General features: G+C 31.1%; 1 protein-coding gene across 2 annotated transcripts in view; it reads left to right on the top strand.

Moving 5' to 3' along the window:
* The window catches only part of LOC145259807 (enhancer of polycomb homolog 1-like), a 231,540-nt gene that overhangs the window by 191,734 nt on the left and 21,107 nt on the right, over positions 1-18,699 (top strand). The window contains exons 3-7 of one of the 2 annotated variants that reach the window (XM_080117598.1): positions 4,234-4,379; positions 6,503-6,598; positions 11,809-11,916; positions 17,322-17,389; positions 18,069-18,149. In XM_080117598.1, coding sequence (XP_079973724.1) covers positions 4,234-4,379; positions 6,503-6,598; positions 11,809-11,916; positions 17,322-17,389; positions 18,069-18,149 — 499 coding nt within the window. The remainder of the gene's footprint in view (positions 1-4,233; positions 4,380-6,502; positions 6,599-11,808; positions 11,917-17,321; positions 17,390-18,068; positions 18,150-18,699) is intronic. The other variant, XM_080117599.1, reaches the window with a different exon arrangement.

The following is an 18,699-nucleotide window of genomic DNA, read 5'->3' as shown; positions in this document are numbered from 1 at the left end:
ACACACACCTCCAAACACCCAGGCAACGCCAGGTACCCCCCCGCTAGTGTTTTATAGAAATCAATTTTTCCCTCATTTAAAATGACTGCGTTGTTCGAAAAATTATGTGCAACGATTTTTCTTGAATTTGCTATTGTCCACCAGCATGATATCAATTTCAGGAAATTTGACATGTCAGCTCAACCAGGAAAAAGGCTGCCTCATGTAAAAGAACCTAAATATGAAACCTCGGAAGTGTAGAGTTAACTCCCCTTTTCCTTTACCAAACGTGGAAACTTACACACTTGGAAAAGGTCAACGGTTACATCAACCAAAACGTTGTGCAAGTAACACTCAAGAACATTGGTCCGATTAATAAAAAAAAAAAGCTAAATTAACATTTTTTTGCAATGCTTTGAATGTTAGCTTTGGAACCTTGCGTAATTTATCATTTAAAGCAATATCTTTATTATATACTTTGTATAATTGAGGCCAGGCCAAGCTATATATCCCTCCTTAGAGGAAACAAATATTTGAGAGCTCAAATGTAAATGTACGAAATACAAACTTCTTTTTGTTCAGTAAACTATTACAAATATTTTTTAATAAATAAACAGAATCAAAAAACAAATATTTGGAGGATTAGGATTAAAGTTATTTAATGCGTTTTGCCCTCGCTCGAATTTATCGAGTAAAATATTAAAAGCATTCACATTGGTTGAATGGTTGTCTGCAATAACAGCCCTAATATTTTTTTTAAAATCCAGAATTTATCAGTTGAAAAAAATACATTTTAGGATTTCCTGAGAAAGCCACTCACCATTTACTGTTATTTCAGGATGGACTTTAACAACTGATGGTACTATCTTCTTTTTTGACACCCCACAACAAAGGGGGGATTGGGCCTAGTAATTCGCTCCCATTCATTTGCTCACACTTTTCTCAATAACCATGCTTTGGATTTTTTTTTGAAATTTTGCACAAACATTAGTCATGGTGAAAGTAAATTTATCACTTGTGGAGGAGGACCCCGCATGCTTGGCTTTTTTTTTTTTTTTTTTTAAAGACTAGTAATCGTGAATACTATTATACCTTTATAAAGCTTGTCATTTTTTATTTGTCCCAACATACTCCACACCATGAAATTGCATTCCTTTTTGAAGGTATGTTTCATCTATAAATATAAAAGGCAAAATGTGTGTGATCATTTTATGCATGTCTCGCAAAGGCTTTTTTCGCCGCGATTCTATTACTATCGCTTAGAAGGGTTTATACTCCCTAGATAATAATATTTAGGATTTGGGGACGTGTGTCGGGTCTAGATTTATTTACATCGACTTTTATAAAAATTGCACTATTTCGCTGTGTCGCCTGTTTGTCCTGCCTTTTAGTATAAATAAAGTGAAACTAAATTCAAACGGTGTGTTCTCAGCTTTCACGCCGGAACGTCCAGAAAGCAATCAGCTTTGATCAAACTCCTTATATCAGACAATTGCTATTCAATCTGGACAATGGGGAGCTGGTTTCCCCCTCCTCAACATCTTGGGGAAACATGGGTAAACAAACCCAAAAACTGTCCCGCAGCAAAAGTTAACTCTGCTACTTCTATTTGACCTCTTTAATGGAGTAGTAAGGTAATAATGTATTAGGTCTGCAGAAAATGGAGAACAGCTTTTTGGTTTATAATGTCTTTTTAGTAACTCCTTTAAAATCAAGTAAATCTTCCACTATGTCTTTGGATGTAGGTTGGAAAATTTTCTAATATGTTAGATTTTGTAAGTTTTGCATTATTTCCATATAAACGATTGTGGTAATGTTATAGAGTTTCCATTGCATTAGAGCTAGACATGAAGGTTTTGGTCAATACGAATACATTCTTTGATGGAAAATGTGTTTCAAGGTCAAAGACTCTCCTATAAGTTAGAATATAATCTTCATGTTTTTTAAATTCAAAACCAGAAAGAGAATAGTTTGTAATCAATTTGGTAAAATCCATTATAGTACTAGTTGAAAGAAAATCTTGTAATTTATCGTTTTTTTTCAATCCGTCGTTAGTTTTTTTTTTTTTTTTGTTTTTTTTTCTAAAATCTGTTTGAGTCAGCAAAAGAGTTTTATTTACTCTGAATGTACTATTGATATTGGTTGTAAATGCCAATTCAATTTGTTTCTTATTACTTATATTTATCCTAAAAATGTTTGAAAAGAACTGAATTTTTCGTAAGGAACCAATTATTTCAATTAACAAATTTTATCCATTTTTCGATTAGATTGGATTTTCCAAATGGAGAATATGTGGAGACTTTTTCACTGTTTGTATCATATCCACTAGAACAACCAAATGCAAAGCATTTGTTGACCATTTTTTTGTTATACAAAAATATCACAAAAAAATGTTAAAATTCAGTAAATGCAACTAATGCATCAGTAAAAATATATAATATGAAGTTTCAAAAACAAAGCCATAGCTTATATAATTGAAAATCGTTCAAACGATATCACTTTTCATTGCTAATTATTTATTGTTTTAATTTTTAAAACAATAGTGTAAACATGCATTTTAGTGTTGAAAACATGTTTAGAAATTAAAATAGATATTTAAAAAAAATAATTAAACATGGTTAGAAATTAAAATAGAAATTAAAAAAATAATTAAACATGTTTAGAAATTAGAATAGAAATTTTTAAAAAATAATTAAACATGTTTAGAAATTAAAATAGGTTCTGATAAATTCTCTTGAAATTTTAAAATTATTTACTTACATTCAAAAAAACGTAATAAAGTTACGTCCCTTTTAAAGTTTTTAATTACCTAAGCGGTCAATCTGTTGACTGTTTTTAGTTTCAATTTTGATCTACTTGTAATGTAACATTATGGGACCATATTAATGAGTGGTCCTGAATGGACACTATTTTCATAGAAATATTGATGAACTTGTATCTGCTGCATGTTATTGGTTTTTCTGTTCAAAAAACTAATTTTTTCTGCTATCTGGAAAAATATCAACTTTACCAAAGCATATTTGTTGATTTAAATATATTTTTTATTCCGTGGAGTTTCCACGGGTCCTACTAGTGTGTGTGTGTATATATATATAATATATATATATATATATATATATATGTGGTGTGTGTATTTGTATTTATTACAATATTTTAAGAAAAAATTAGTTCTTATTTTAAGCCCAAACGTTTAAAGCATACTAGATTTGAACAAAGTTACTTTCAAATATTTACTCTATGGGATAGTTTTGAGCATTCATTTATACTTTATATGTTATGTCTATCTTATACTTTGCTATCTATACTAGATAGATACTATCTATATCTTATGCTTTATATGTTTGGTATGTAGTCCTTATAAGCAAACCGTATTTTTAAATAAATGTTGTTTGGTTATAAGGACTACATACCAAACAATTTTGATTGAATGATGAAACTGATTGTAACCTTCAACTCTAGATTTACACAAAATACTGAAAACTCAGACATCAGTATTGCCAATATATATATTAAGCAGTAGGTATAATATTTGAAAGACTCTCCAATCTTTATTGGCACAGAGTCTTCTTATATTAATGTGCAGGTTTGAGAGGCATAATTTACATTTGTGTGTCCCCGTCCAAGTAATTGGCGAGCTGCACACATGAAAATATGCATGGAAGTTTGGAAGTAAAAGTTTTACAGAGGATACCCTTTTCTATCCCAACGGTTTATTGTGATCACTACTAAGTGTGTCATCGATCAAGGCAGTCAGTTAGCCTTTACAACAGCTAACACCCAACAAGTCTAAACTTTACATGGGGCATTTGTATGCATTTCATGGATGACTAGAGCATATCCTACATACGCCCTTTGAATAGACTGCCAGTTAGTTTGAAACAAATGAAGCATCGAATAGATCAAAATATTCTGAAGAACATGTGCTATGATAGTATTTATAAAAAATATTGAGATACTTGCAACATCATGTCTGTGAGAGAGATTGCAGGGAAGAAGAAATGATGGGGTTATTTAAATTAGAGATACGTTTCTGCACGAACCCTCGTATGGAACAGAGGTTCACCAACTCAAATATGACTTACATTAATGGTTTAATGCTTGACTTATGTATTTTATTTTTTACCTTGTATAATTTTTTTTTTCTGCAAAAAAATAAGATAAAAGATAAAATCGTTTAATTCATTAATTCTCTTTTTCTTTTGTACAGATGACATAGATAAAGTAATTTCAAAATCTGGTTGTCTATTTTTCCAGCTTTCAATATGGAGCAGGAAATCCCTGACTATGACATGGATAGTGAGGATGAAGCCTGGCTGAATGAACAAGCAAAGAAAATGGAAATAACACCCTTGAAATTTGAAGAAATGTTGGATCGGTTGGAAAAAGGCAGTGGTCAGCAGGTACAAATAGTTATTTTGTTTAAACATTCTCTCTACCTCTCTCCCCGCTTTTCCATGTCTTTATTTTTTAATAAGCATCAGTGTCAATCATGTGGAATCTTTAAAATGAGAATTTTTTTTTTTTTTTACAAAGAAATCACCACTTATCAAGGCCCAGAGGCCACTCGAAGATAAGGGTTAAAGAGTGTACAGTGTTCAAAAGGACAATATCATTGTAATCATTAGAAGTGTGAATTTGGTAAATTGGATTACTTAAGGAGAATGGCTCATCAAGAACTTGTTTACATTGGACTTGAAGACGACCATATTGTAGTCAGCTAGAAAGCAGGTAACTGGAAGAGAGTTCCACAGGTGTGCAGTTCTAAGAAAGAAGCTTTGTTCATGGAATCTACGTTTAGGTTTAGGCGCAGATAAAGAGTGGGGGAAATTATTGATAGTGTTTACAACCAAACGAGTGTTTCTCGTAAATGTTTGGCGAGTGGGGGGGGGGGGCATAGATTGGATCTCAGACAAGCACTTGCCATGAAAATAACGATAAAACAGAGACGGGCTCACAACGTCTCTTTTGTGAGAAAATAAAAATATTTTCTCCATTGCAATATTCTTCAAACCTCTTGTCAGAAACTCATTAAGTATTTGATATTATAAACTTCCCCCACCTCACAAAAAGGACAACTGGGAAAGATTAGCTAAAAAGTTAATAGCAATATGAAAATTATATTTTTATCTATTTTAATTGATTATCCTGATAATATTTAAATATCAAAATAGTGTTGTGTTCATTTAACAGAATTTTCTGTATCCTGCTTCACACAACTTCAAATTTTTTTTTTTTTTATGTTAAAGATATATTTGGGCTTTTAACTTGTACATGTTCAATAAAAAGAGAGAAAAACATACACTAGAACAGAATTTTTTCTTTCCGTTTTATTTTTTTAAAAATTAGGAAAATTGAAAAAAGTATCTACTTAAAAACATTTTCTACTTCTCACGATACTTCATATTTATGCCAAGCAACCAGTTGTCAAAATTGAACCATTGAATATTTTGGCTTTATGTTCGTCACTTTTTGACCTTTAAGAAAATACACACCATCTGCAGATGACTTGCAAGAATAATAACTTCTCAGTCTGGACGCAATATGCATTAAGTTTGACATGCTTAGAAATTTTGATTCACAAAAACAATGCAGAAATCATAGAATTTTTACAATGAATTCTACAGTTATTGCATGGAAATATTCAGTTCTTGCCCTAGATTCTCTATTAAAAAGCAAAAAGAAACGTATTCCAAATATCACGTATCAAGTAAATTTTATGAGTAACAGAAGAGCAGCTATCTTGTCCGCCATTTTGAAAACAATCTTAAAAAAACAAAAACACAAAGAGAAATACCCCCATTTAAGCTGGCAAGATTTATGTTGTAATGTCTATGAATTCCTATTAATCCTTTGAAAATGATTTTCTTTATAAAAATAAAACTACTTGATCAATTTACATAATTTTTGGAATATGATATTTTTATTTCCTCACTTGTACATACATCATACAAATTTTTCTTTGTTTCTGATTTTTTAATATAGGGTGAATAAACAAGAACCAAATATTTTTTTTCTGTTATGCAAATTTGGCACTTGTCCAGAACTTCCCTCTAAAAAAACAAAAACAAAAATAAAGAAAAATCTGTATGATATATGTATACGTGACAGAAAAAAATCATACATGAAAAATCATATAAATTGATCAAGTAGTTTTCTTTTTATAAAGAAAATTATTTTTAAGCAAATTTAAGTTTTTCCAATGCCTCCCCTCTTCTTATGCTAAGAATGGCATTTTTTAAATCTCATAAGTTTGAATTATGTGGAGTTATCTCCCTTGTTGCTTCATACTGTCTTCAACATGGCATCACAAGATTGTGGCTTGTATTTTAGCTATAAAATTTGATTTTCTTATTAAAAAATAAAACTACTTGATTAATTTACATGATTTTGGGGTATGATATTTTTTTTTTCTGTCACGGGTATGTAATTTTTATTATATTAGATTTAATTGAAAGTTCAACCACAAATATATTTTGTTTGCTGACTTTTTTTTTTTTTTAACTTGTTGAATTTTATTTTTCAGGTGGTTACACTTCAAGAAGCAAAATTGCTGTTAAAAGAAGATGATGACCTGATAATTGCTGTCTATGATTACTGGTTGAATAAGAGGTTGCGCACTGTAAGTGAACCCCGTATTCTGGCTTCTTATCGTCAGGGTTTCATACGCAAACATGTTCGCACACGTCTATATCATAAAGCCTGTCTCTCAATTTTACGTCATCTTCCATCTTCCTACGAAATCAATATTTGATTCTGGTTCATCAGTTTTTCTTCTGGATTGTCGCACCATGTTGTTAAGAAGAATAAAATGTAATTCGATTCAATTCCTTCCAGAAATACTTTGTCCGGATCGTAATTAATCTCAAATGGTTGTCATCTTCAAAACCAATTTGGACATAATTGTATTTGTTCATACATAGTTTCTTTACTTTGGCACCAAAAAAATAATATTTCAGAAGAAAAAAAAAAAAAAAAAAATTGCAGTATGGTTTGAAAAAAGAAAAGCAAGAAAATACACTACGAGGCAATGCCAAGCAGGAACAACTAGTTTCATGTATAAGCTAAAATATTTAACTTGCGAAAAAGTCTTGGTTTAAACATACAAGAATGGCATTTAGCAAAAAAAAAAAAAAATCAACAGAAACAGATTTTCTAAAGAAACGTTGAAGGAGGTTCTAATGTCTTCTGATTTGCATATGTGTCGATTACTCATTTCTTTTGGCTTTGTTTTATGCCTCCTACTAGAAGAGAGTGATTTGAACATGTGTCGATTACTGCTTATTTAGTAGGGTTTTTCTCGCTTCTAGTGGGATTTAGAAAGTTCTAGAAACTATTACATTTTGTTAGGCTTCTATCGATTGCTATATTCGAGAGTCCGTGTAAACAAGTTCATAATCTTTTGGTATTTGATTCCTGACCTGACATAGTTGAGGTCGCGATTTAGCAATATTTCATAACCTTTTACATCTGACCTAACTCTGATCTACTAACTATCCTTCGCGTTGATGAAATCTTTGTCAATACAGAGAAAATATTTCAGAGGGGAAAAAAAAGCAAAACAAAAAAGCGGCAGCATAGTTTTAAAAAAAAAAAAAAAAAAAAAAAAAAAAAGTAAAATTGCTACTGAGCAATACCCGGTGTGGACAGCTAGTTTCATATACAAGTCAAAATATCTGATTTGAAAAACATCCTGGTCCAAAAATATGAGATTCGTCATCACCAATCAATGAGAATGATATTATGAACGAAAACAACAGAAACGGATATTCTTAAGAAACGTTGAAATTCATGCAGTATAGTTAACAAAAGAAAAATCGGAAACAGAAAATATGCAGCAAATAACTTATACCAAATGCAAGAATAATGAAATGATTCATCAGATGACTAATACGTTTTTGGTGCTTTAATGTTCGGAAGTAAACAAGTCAGTGTCTTTATTATTTCTTTGCCATTGATAGCTTTTTTCTTACAAAATCAATATTTGATTTTAATTTGTCGGTTCTTTTCGTGGACATTGCAGCATGTTTTTGAGAACAATAAAAAGTAATTCAATTCCTTCCAGAAAATAATTGGTCTGAGTTAGAATTATTTCTATGCAGACATGTATGTATTCATTGTTATAGAGTTACTCTTCCCTTTGTTTTGGGGGAAAACAACTAAAAAAAAATTCAAGTAAAAACACTGCAGGGCAATGCCAGCTAGAAACACCAACTACAACACTATTTTACTTTCATCAAATGTATTGATATTCCTATATCAGCTTGTTTCAAAGAAAATATATAGTAGTACCTCAGTTCACAAATACCCAAAACTACAAACAAATTTCATTGAGAATCAAAAAAAAATATTGATCTACGAGCAAGTATGAACATGGCCTTGTATGTTTACCATACCGACTGTGATTGCCTTGTTGTTGTCCGATCCAGTCAGCCCTGCAACAAAAGAACTTCCCTCTAAAACAAAAACTACAAGATCCATTTATAAACAAATAATGTTTATTTCTTTCAATGTTACATGCCACTCACTTTCCCAAGGCAGATCTTTCTTTGACCAAACTAAAACACATTAAGTCCCATCACACAGTCGTTTGGCTGAGAACTCCAAAGGATCCAACATGCCTGGAGAGGCACACCGCTCAAATTTGTCTAACAACTCCCTCAAAAATCAATTACTCACGTCGAACGTTCAACAAAACATGTCGGGCATCGCATGTTTACACAAGCAAACTTACGACTATTGCACTATGCTAGTGTCTTCCAGAGTGTCAGTCATACTCAGGCTGCATGCTCAAGAACATCTGGTTCTTACAGAAAATTGATGAAACTGAACTCCTCATAACGAACGAAAAACATCCTGGTCCAAAAATATGAGATTCATCATCACCAGTCAATGAGAATATTATGAATGAAAAAAAAACAGAAACGGATATTCTTAAGAAACGTCGAAATTCATGCAGTTAATGTGTGTAAAAGTTAATGTGTGTGTAAAAGTTAATGTGTGTGTAAGGCAATGCAAACGTAGCTGCTGTCATGGAGTACATTTGATTTAAAAAGTCTGTTGGTTTAGAAGACCTCAACGATACCAGAATGTTAAAATTTATGTTCAAAGCATGCGACTTGATACAACAAACATTATGCTGGGTCGATTATTAAACTGGCACGTTCTGGTAACTAAACTGCAAATTCGTCCCAGCTGGAGTAATCATTTAGAAAAATCAAACCATTCTTGTTTTCAGCATCAGAGTTCATAGATTGTAGATTGAAAAGTTATTTTCCCAGTAAAACCGTATAGTGGTTCACTAGATTTACACTTGGCCAACATGTTTTTGCCAGAAAGCAAATGATATGGTGTCAATAGTTTCCTCTATTCGGACTTCAGATGAGCAATGTGTAATTTCTCCAAACATTGGAGATATCTACTTGCTAGATCCAATTCAATCGATGATAACCAAACCAGTGAAGAACCTTGCCATTTGTAATATGGTAAGTTTATCTTGTGTTCAAAATTCAATAAAGACATTTTCAATCAAATGCACCTTTCGTATGACCGCAGCAATTGTAGAGGTGAACTGATCATCCGCATTTGGTTGAGTATTGAATTTCTGATTTGTACTGCAGGCTGCCCTGGAGGTAAATGAATGCATTTTATCTGATATCTATATGGATGTTGGTTGAATATGCATGTTAACTGATTAGCGTAATGGTTGTACTAAGGTAATCCAATTAATTGATCATCTCAAGATTCAAAGTGATAGGACTGTAGGAGTTTTCTCCCCTTTTCCTCTATAAAAGCAGAAGACAAAATCTTGTGGTAAACAACATCCAATTCAAATACATTGCTGAACAGATACTTAATCAACTATTTCTACAGATCTGAAGCAACGAATATTCAGATATTTCTACATTGTGCTACGAATAGGATTAAAGAAAATTTTGGTGCAGACTGTTATGAATGAGGGTGTTGGCATATCATAACTATTAATGCTTTGGAGAAGATTATGTCCAAATATACGAATGTGTGTGTGTGTGTGTGTTTAGCACATGAATGACAGAAAGTAATGGACGAAATGAGGATTACTCACAGTTGACTTGACATAGACATTTTATTTACAAGGAGGCAACACACAAAACGATACAAATTATCAGTCTCAGTCCGATCTTACATGAGTTTGTGTGTCACAACTATCACGGACAGAAGTAATATATCTCTGTCTTCATTTATCCGGATTCAAAGTCATCCTTTCGTTGGCGCCTGCCAATAACACCCGTCTCATCCCGTTCTCCCGTCTCTACGCGAAAACTCTCATATAACAAAGTTTAAGGAGACTGATTTAGTCTGAAACAGAAAAGGAGTTAGCTCCCCTTGATCATATTCTATCTGTTATTTCTCCCGTGATCTATAAACAGACTTTCATAGCTGTAGATCAGCGTAGAAATGTTAGAAATCTCAGCAACTTGCCGCGAACAGGAAGGGCAACAGAGAACTGTACAAACTCCATTCGAGAATCAGTTGGAACAGAATTTTTAGAAATACAAATGGCCTCCTCAGCAAAATTGGCCAGCACATTTTTAGTTCTTGTAGTAGAAGTAACAGCGACTGCCCCAATCTGAGAGGCATACGATTCCGTGCGAAAGTGAGCTTGTTCTAAAGCCCTAGCACATTGAGTAGCTTCGGTAAGAGTTAGTGTCTGTTTCAAGGAGCCTAGCACGTATCAATGAGGACCAGAGACCACAAATGAATGCATCACGGACAGATTCATCCCTGTAAATGGTGGCCGTTACGTCTTTAAAACAACAGTCAGTGGTAAGTCGATTCAAGGCCTGAAGGTATTGGTCGACAGACTCGCTTTCTTGTTGCAAACGCGTGGAAAGCAGATGTCTAGCATGAATAACACTTGGAGACTTTTCGTAAACACCTTTCAATAATTCCACGGCATGTTCAAAACCAGAGCAACCTTCGATAACGTCAGCAACAGAGGGACCGATGTTTAAATAGAGAACTTCTAGCTTATCAGGGTTTAACGAAGCAATAGTTGATAAGTAGTAATTAAAGTTGCGGAACCATAATTTCCAAAGCTTGTTGGCCTGAGGGTCTGCTGAGGAAACATCAAATTTATCCAGGCGAATTATCTTCTCCATGAGGAAAATAAAAAATTAGTTTGGTAAATTGTGGTGTTTTATTGTAGAACGGAAGACAGACCAAAACCTCTTTACTAGGCTTTACCGAACTAATTTCACAGCCAATAATAAATGTAAGAGCAAATAGTAAACGTAAGAGCAAATAGTAAACGTAAGAGCAAATAGTAAACGTAAGAGCAGGTAGCAGCAGTAACCGCAGGAACTGTTAGTAACCTACTGTTGAAGGAAAAAAAAAAAAACTCAGCCCTTTTAAAAAGGAAAAGGAACGTGTGCAAAATCACGTGCCATAGAAACTTTTACTTTAATGGAAATATAACAAAACATCAGTCATCCACTACCATGTTTGTGAATAACAGGTGATCACTCGGTGTTCTACAAAAATGTGCCTTCTACTTCTAGAGGAGAAGCGCTGGGGGGGGGGGGGGTTACACTTACAGACATTATTTTTATTTTATTTTATTTTATTTTTTTTTTTCACCATTTATTGGCATGCTAACTCCAGTGCAGTCTGACCATCTGACTTCTCCTCTACAATCTGTGAGAGTATTAGGATTTTTTTTTAATTTTTGTTTTTTTAATTTCAGTTTCTGTTTTCTTTTTTTCTATTTTCTGAGAAATTGTTTCTTTCTTGAACGAAAAAAAAAAAAAAAAAAAAAGATTAAAAGAAAACTGTCATGTTTGGTGTTTCCAGCAGCATCCATTGATCCTTCAAGTGAAAACAGAAAAGAGAGATGGATCGACAACCAATAATCCGTATGTGGCTTTCAGGCGAAGAACGGAAAAAATGCAAACTAGAAAAGTAAGTTTAATTTATATATATATAAGCTATCATCTCAAAATCTAAAGGATGTAATTAATTCATACATATAAATTTTTAATTTTTTAATTTTTTTTTTTTTCAGATGTCTGAATTTTAATTATTCTACATGTTACACATTTTGTTGAATAACGAAAGATCATTCATAAGACAAATGGATATTACTAAAATAAACGGCTATAAAGTTTATTATATGCTATGAAAAAATAAATTTGAGAAAAAGAAAATGAAAAAATGTAAAGTCTGCGAAAACATAAATTCGAAAAAAAAAAAAATTATTGTAGTGTTTATAAGCACCTACCTATGAAAATTATAAAATTAAAACAACATATGTAACATTTTATATTGCCATGTAAGATTTCAATTTTATATATATATATATTCATACAATATATTCATTTATATACATTCCAAGAATTCAACATAAACAACAGTTTTCTATACAATCGTTTCTGAGAAGATATGGATGTTTGTCAATATTAAGTCTCTTCATCAGTACAGGATATAGACACCAACTTTGAAGTTAGAACATAACATCAGACATAGAGTATAGTTTACTCGCAGGTAGACGGCAATTCTACATAATGAGAGATGGTTAGGATATGCTAAATATAATCCACCTCCAATAGCATACGAAGCAATGAAATCGAACATATAAATGGACAGAATAGGGGGAGAGAAAGACTGTCAAAAGTGCAGGTAAAGAAGTAGAATATATCAATAGCACAAAAGAAATTGTTTTTGTTTTTTTGTTGTTTTTGTTTTTTTACAATTAAAATTTTTTCCCCAAAAGAGAAATATACAAATATATAAGTATTTATAATGAGAAAGTAATTAGTGTATAAATTTTTTAATGTTTAAATTGAAGAAATATTCTTTTAACAGAACAATTTCAAGAAACATTATCAAACACATATCTTAATAGAAATTGAAAAATTAATAATGTAATTTGCCGTTTAACAATTACCCTAAGTAAAAATAAATTCAATGATAGTTATAAAGTAATAACCCTAAATAGAACCAATAGTAATAACAGTAGCATTAATGATAATAATAATATTAATAACAATATTAATAATAATGTAAATTAAATAATCTTGAAATGAAATAATGGATAAAATAAAATGGAAAATTTATGGTAGGAAATTAAAAAAAATAAATAAATTTAAATTAAAAATATTTAAAAAAAAAAACTTATTTTATTTTTTGAAAAAAAAAAAAAAAAATCTTTTTTAAGAGATAATTATTTGTAAACATATGTTCATAAATTGGTACCCAGTGTAGGTCATCACTCTGTTGATGGGGTCACATATTCGTTGCCTGCAATCTTATGCAGGGGAAGGGAGGATAACCCCAACCTTCAAAAATGGAAACAGCTGTTGATCATGAATTGGGATAATATCCTGGTGACAAGGTTTTTGTCCACTTTGCTCCTTACTTTTGCTAGAAAAGAGGTTGGGGAGGACCGATTCAATCAATTTGCTGGTCATATCATGCTCTAGTATTCACAGGTTCATCCCTAACTGTATTATTCTGATTCTTTAAAAAATAAAAACCTTATTTCTCCTTTTTATTTTTACTCTCCAAATAGATAGTAGAAGGTTTAAGCTGAGGGTCAATCAGATTGAAAACAGAATTACCTATGCTAAAAAATAATGTTTTCAAAAATAGTGATCTTTTTCTTGGAATGGTGTTTTTTTTGTTTCTTAATATTCAGTAGAATTATCTCCTAATAGTAATGTTCCCATTTTTGCTGTGAAATTTCCTTCTAATTACAGTGTAATCTAACATCAACATATTCTGCTTATTCAAATGCAATATATTCTAGGAATGTAAATAACTAGAAACTGAGATGTGCATGCGAGTATTATGTTTTATTCTAAACAGTTCACGTCTTGTAAGTAAAAAAAAAAAAAAAAAAATACTCGAGCTGAGATTGAAATCAAAACCTAAAGACAATGAGTCAAGTACGATAGCCATACAACCAGCTTGACACGATCGTTACAAACTGTTTTCAAACCTACTTATTCTTAACATGAAGAAGCTGTCATGTTGCATGGTCGCCCATTCGTGAAACAGTTGACGAACAGATAAAAATCCGATGACTCTCACGTACCAATTTTTCGATTTTTACCCCTTAGCAGCCCTTTTTTTCTGGATGAAAACTAATTAAAAAGTTTTCCACATGTTTGAATACCCTATATACCAAATTTAAAGTCTGTAGATCAAAAATTGTTGAGTATATAGGTTGAGAAGTGTCCCCTATCACACACACATTCTCACTTTTATAGATACATAGATTACTCTACCTACGGAATTGACAACTTTATCCCATACCATACAGAACTAATGCTATAGGTTTGTGGTTTAAGGGGTTTGTCAAAGTCTTTTCCCAGCTTTGGTGTCAGTATTCTTAAAGAGTAATGTATTCTGTGAAAATGAATGATTATTCTACCTATGGAATTATATTTGACAGCTTTGTTTGGCATTTTATAACCCATAGATGGTTAATATGCTGTAAAATAAACCAAACCAGTGTAGATAGAATAAAAATATTATCCCAAAATTAAAAAAATAACAAAGTTTTTGACATAGACAAACCATATATATATATATATATATATATATATATATATATATATATTTCATTAATGCAAACATAAGATGAGATTCATATTTAACAATAAAGTGTGATACAGACCCAGTTTTATGTTTGGATCCATGGCGATGGACAAACATATATTTAGATTTAGATACCCAATGGCCTCCACATATATGTAGACATATTCACGCACATGCATGAGAACGTGAATGCCTACTAGACACTATCCTCAAGTCTGTAATGTCTCTTTGTGCAGAGGTTTGTCAGGAGTCAGGAAAACTTGATATGAGGATACTTTTTTCTACAAGTATACCCTGACTAAATATTCAAAATCAGGTATTATTCGCAGCCTAAATAAGATCTCCTCGGTATGGTTAACCCATACTAGTTTTTATGAGGAATGGTGCACCTTCTGCAAGTGATGTTACCTCAAGTAACAGCACGAAGCCGGATACTCACTCTACCAGATAAAGGAAATTCTTGTCTCGGAATCTAGTAATACCAACAGACCACAGGAAAAGAATATTATAACTTATTTAAATGGTCAATTAAGGAGATGAAATTTATATTCACAACTTCTTTACTAACTCAGTGTTTGAAAGGTTATGGAACATTTGACTATGTATCTCAGAGAGATCAAGTTTTAACCCCTAGGAAGGGGGTCTCTTGATTTCTGAGAACTTCAACTGAAGCAAAAAGTAAGACAAATTGATATATATATATATATATATAGGCAGCCTTTGAGACTTTACACGACCGTGGATTGAAAATTTCTTGGGGCGATTAAAAGTCGTAAATCACTTGCCCGTCAGTCGATAAAATTTCTTTAAATAAAGAATCGGGACAAGCTCATTTATTTTACAACCCTCAAATATGCGGTGACTTAGAATGACCTATGTCTCATCATTTGTGAATTCTTTCATCTCTAGCTGTGAGACCGTTAGAATATCATATTGAAAAAAGAGTGGTCACGCTAAAGGTCAACAAGAGGTCAAATTTACACATTCGGCGTGTAGTCAAAATGTCGCCTTCATTTAGCTCCCTGATTTTGAAATTCATTTCAAAAAAAAATTCTTTGACGCTACAACTACATACACTTCATGCTTGCAAAAATGAAGACAAACATTTGAAAGAGGAGAAAAACGCATCGTTCCGTTAAGCATCCGAAAAAATGATTCTTATTTCTATGGAAGAATAATATGAATGATGCTATATAAAGAAACTGGTGTTGTATTTTAACGTTTTGTTGAATATTTACAAAAATGATTGTAGTAATAAAATAGTTGATTTACAAGAGTTAAACAAATATTTTCTTGTTAGATTATACATACAGTAATTTCTTGAATTGTTAAATTATTTACTGAAACAAAAACATAAAGTTGGACGAGTAAAAAATATTTTGGGGCGAGTAAATTTTCCCTCACACTCGACCGGCAGTCGAGTGATTTTTTTTTTTTTTCAAATCTCAAAGGCTGTATACAGGGTATCTCAAAAAATTTACTCACACTTCAGCTATTATCAGTGTTGGTTAAAAAATAATGGTCATCAATTTGAACATTTGTGAATATGATTCTTCAATTGCGTTAGTCTTCTGTAAGCTATTGCATTTCACTCTGTTCATAAAACTGGTTTTATCACGATGCAAAATATAAGATTTTTGTAGACACCCTGTAGTTCGATAGAGATGAAGTGAATCTCTCATTAGCCAAAAAATTTAGTATATAAATGCAAATTTTAGTACGAAATAGATGATATATGTCAGTCATTTTCTTCTTTTTTGTTGTTATTCTGTTGTGATATGCATTCTTTAATAGTAAATAATCACAGCATAAAATCAAATAGGATTCAACAATCCTTGAGGTATTGTATTATCCTTTACAGTATATATATATATGGATACATCACTCACAGTTTAGCGAAAAAGGAGAAAGATATGATCAGCTTAATCGCTATGCATCACTTTCGACTTTCTCTTTGTGATGTCATATCTTATCACCTGGTCCAAATTGTAAACTTTAAATTACTGATGGAATTTTCCACTTGCGAAATATAATTCTTCACATTATTTTTACACATTGAAAGTCCAACATCATGCTGCAAATAGTTTTGCTTCAAAAGATTCTAACATTAAACTAGTTGAATAATTTTGACATAAAACGTTCTCATTGTTTACACAAGATAGGTTATAGATGCAAATAGCTTCAAAACACTGACATGAAAAGTTCAGGTATTCTTAATGTTTTTTTTTGTTTTTTTTTTTAATCTTAATCGAAGGTCTTTCCACATTGTAAAAGATTTTGTTCTTGTTCAGAATTTCATCTATATTAACAAACAATAAAAAATCTATATCGTATATATCTGTAATAAAACAAAAGCATTCCAAAAATTACATAAATTGATCAAGTAGTTTTATTTTTAAAAATAGAAAATCAAATTTTATGAGTAACAGAAGAGTAACTGTCTTGCCACCATTTTTGAAAAAATCTTTTTAAAAAAATAACAAAGGGAAATAACTCAATTCAGACTTGTAATGCCTGTGAATTTCCATTAATTGCTTAAAAATGATTTTCCTTATAAAAATAAAAGTAGATTAATTTATGTGATTTTTGGAATGATATTTTTATTTCATTATGGGTATGTAAATCATACAGCTTTTTCTTTTTTTGTTTTTTTTAATATAGAGGGAATTCTGAACAAGAATGAAGATTTTTAATGGGAAAATGTATATGTTCTGCTAAAAAGTGAATGTTTTTTTTTTTTTTTTTTTTTTTTTTTTTCATTATAGAATCGGAAAAATGATGAAGCGTCATACGAAAAAATGTTAAAATTACGACGGGATCTTTATAGGGCTGTGTAAGTATAAATACACTGTTTTTATTATTTATTACTGTGATTAAATGCCTTAAAACTAGGTATCACTGATTCTGTGTAGCGTGGAGTGTTCAGTAGTAAACAAAAAAAAAATTTTGTTTTAAATTACTTCTTCTAATTATATGCTGGCAATCTTGTGAAGTAACGAGATTTCTCATCACCTCATATGCAAATTAGATGTTGCCAGTTTGAATAAAAAGCCTGTTTTTCAGAAATATAGAATAATGACTAATTTAATGATAATATTTTTAATTTGTGAAATTAATTTTTCTTTGGCTTATATTGATTTTACACAAACTATGTTTTTCGTTTCTTTTTTTTTTTTTTTTAAGTATATCAGAAAGATATTTTCCAAAATTAATTGTAAACATCTATGATACTTTATTTTCATAAAAAATGCGTTTTTCATACTTAGATTATTACTGTAATAAAAATCAGTAAAATGCAAATATATTATGGGGAAAATTATTTTCGTTTTACTATGGCCGTCTGATCTGGAAAAAACATGTTAATCTGGTTTTAGGTCTTTTTGTTCAATATTAGAATGACCACAATTGATCAAAATTTATTGTTTGTCAACCTTTCAAACCGAAGTTAAAGTTGCTTAATTTGATGTTATTTCCATTTCCGTCTCAATTTGGACATTTTCATTTATTTCCAGGACATTGCTTGAAATGATAAAAAGGCGAGAAAAAACGAAAAAGGAAATGCTACAATTAACAATTGAAATTTTAGAAAAACGGTAAGCATTTTAAATTCTTGAAAGCATTGTTTTGGTTCTAATTTGAATTGTTATGTTTGATGATAAAACAATTGAAGTTAGTGGTTAATGTGTAGATTAAAATTTTCTAGATTTCATGGACAAAAACGTCATTTGGCCAAATTGAAATGACAGACAACTTAGAAAGTATGAAAACGAAAGTTAGAGGAGATAACTTTATGAAGAATGATAATATTTGTTGAAAATTTGATGTTTATTATTTGAACTTTGTATTTTTGTTTTACTTTTTCCTTTTTGTGTGTGTTTTTTTCCATTTTACTAAGCTTTAATCTAACATTAATTCTAGTTTTAAATTTCTTTTTTTACTTTAGCATTTCTATGCTCAAGTAGTCAAAATTGAGGTTTAAGACTACACATTTAGTTTTAACAATTCTGTTATGCAAACCTTTTCAAGTATTTTCGTTTTGTATTGCCATCCAGGTTTAGTATTAAAAGTCACTGATTGTGCATTATAATTGGATGTCAAAAGATGTGTCTGATATAAAAACAATATTACGTAATTCTGTGTTAT

Source organism: Euprymna scolopes, chromosome 35 (assembly GCF_053919585.1).
Source record: "Euprymna scolopes isolate OS-2025 chromosome 35, ASM5391958v1, whole genome shotgun sequence".
NCBI lineage: Eukaryota > Metazoa > Mollusca > Cephalopoda > Sepiida > Sepiolidae > Euprymna > Euprymna scolopes.
The sequence above is the reverse complement of the archived record's forward strand: the minus strand, read 5'-3'. Positions and strand labels throughout refer to the sequence as shown.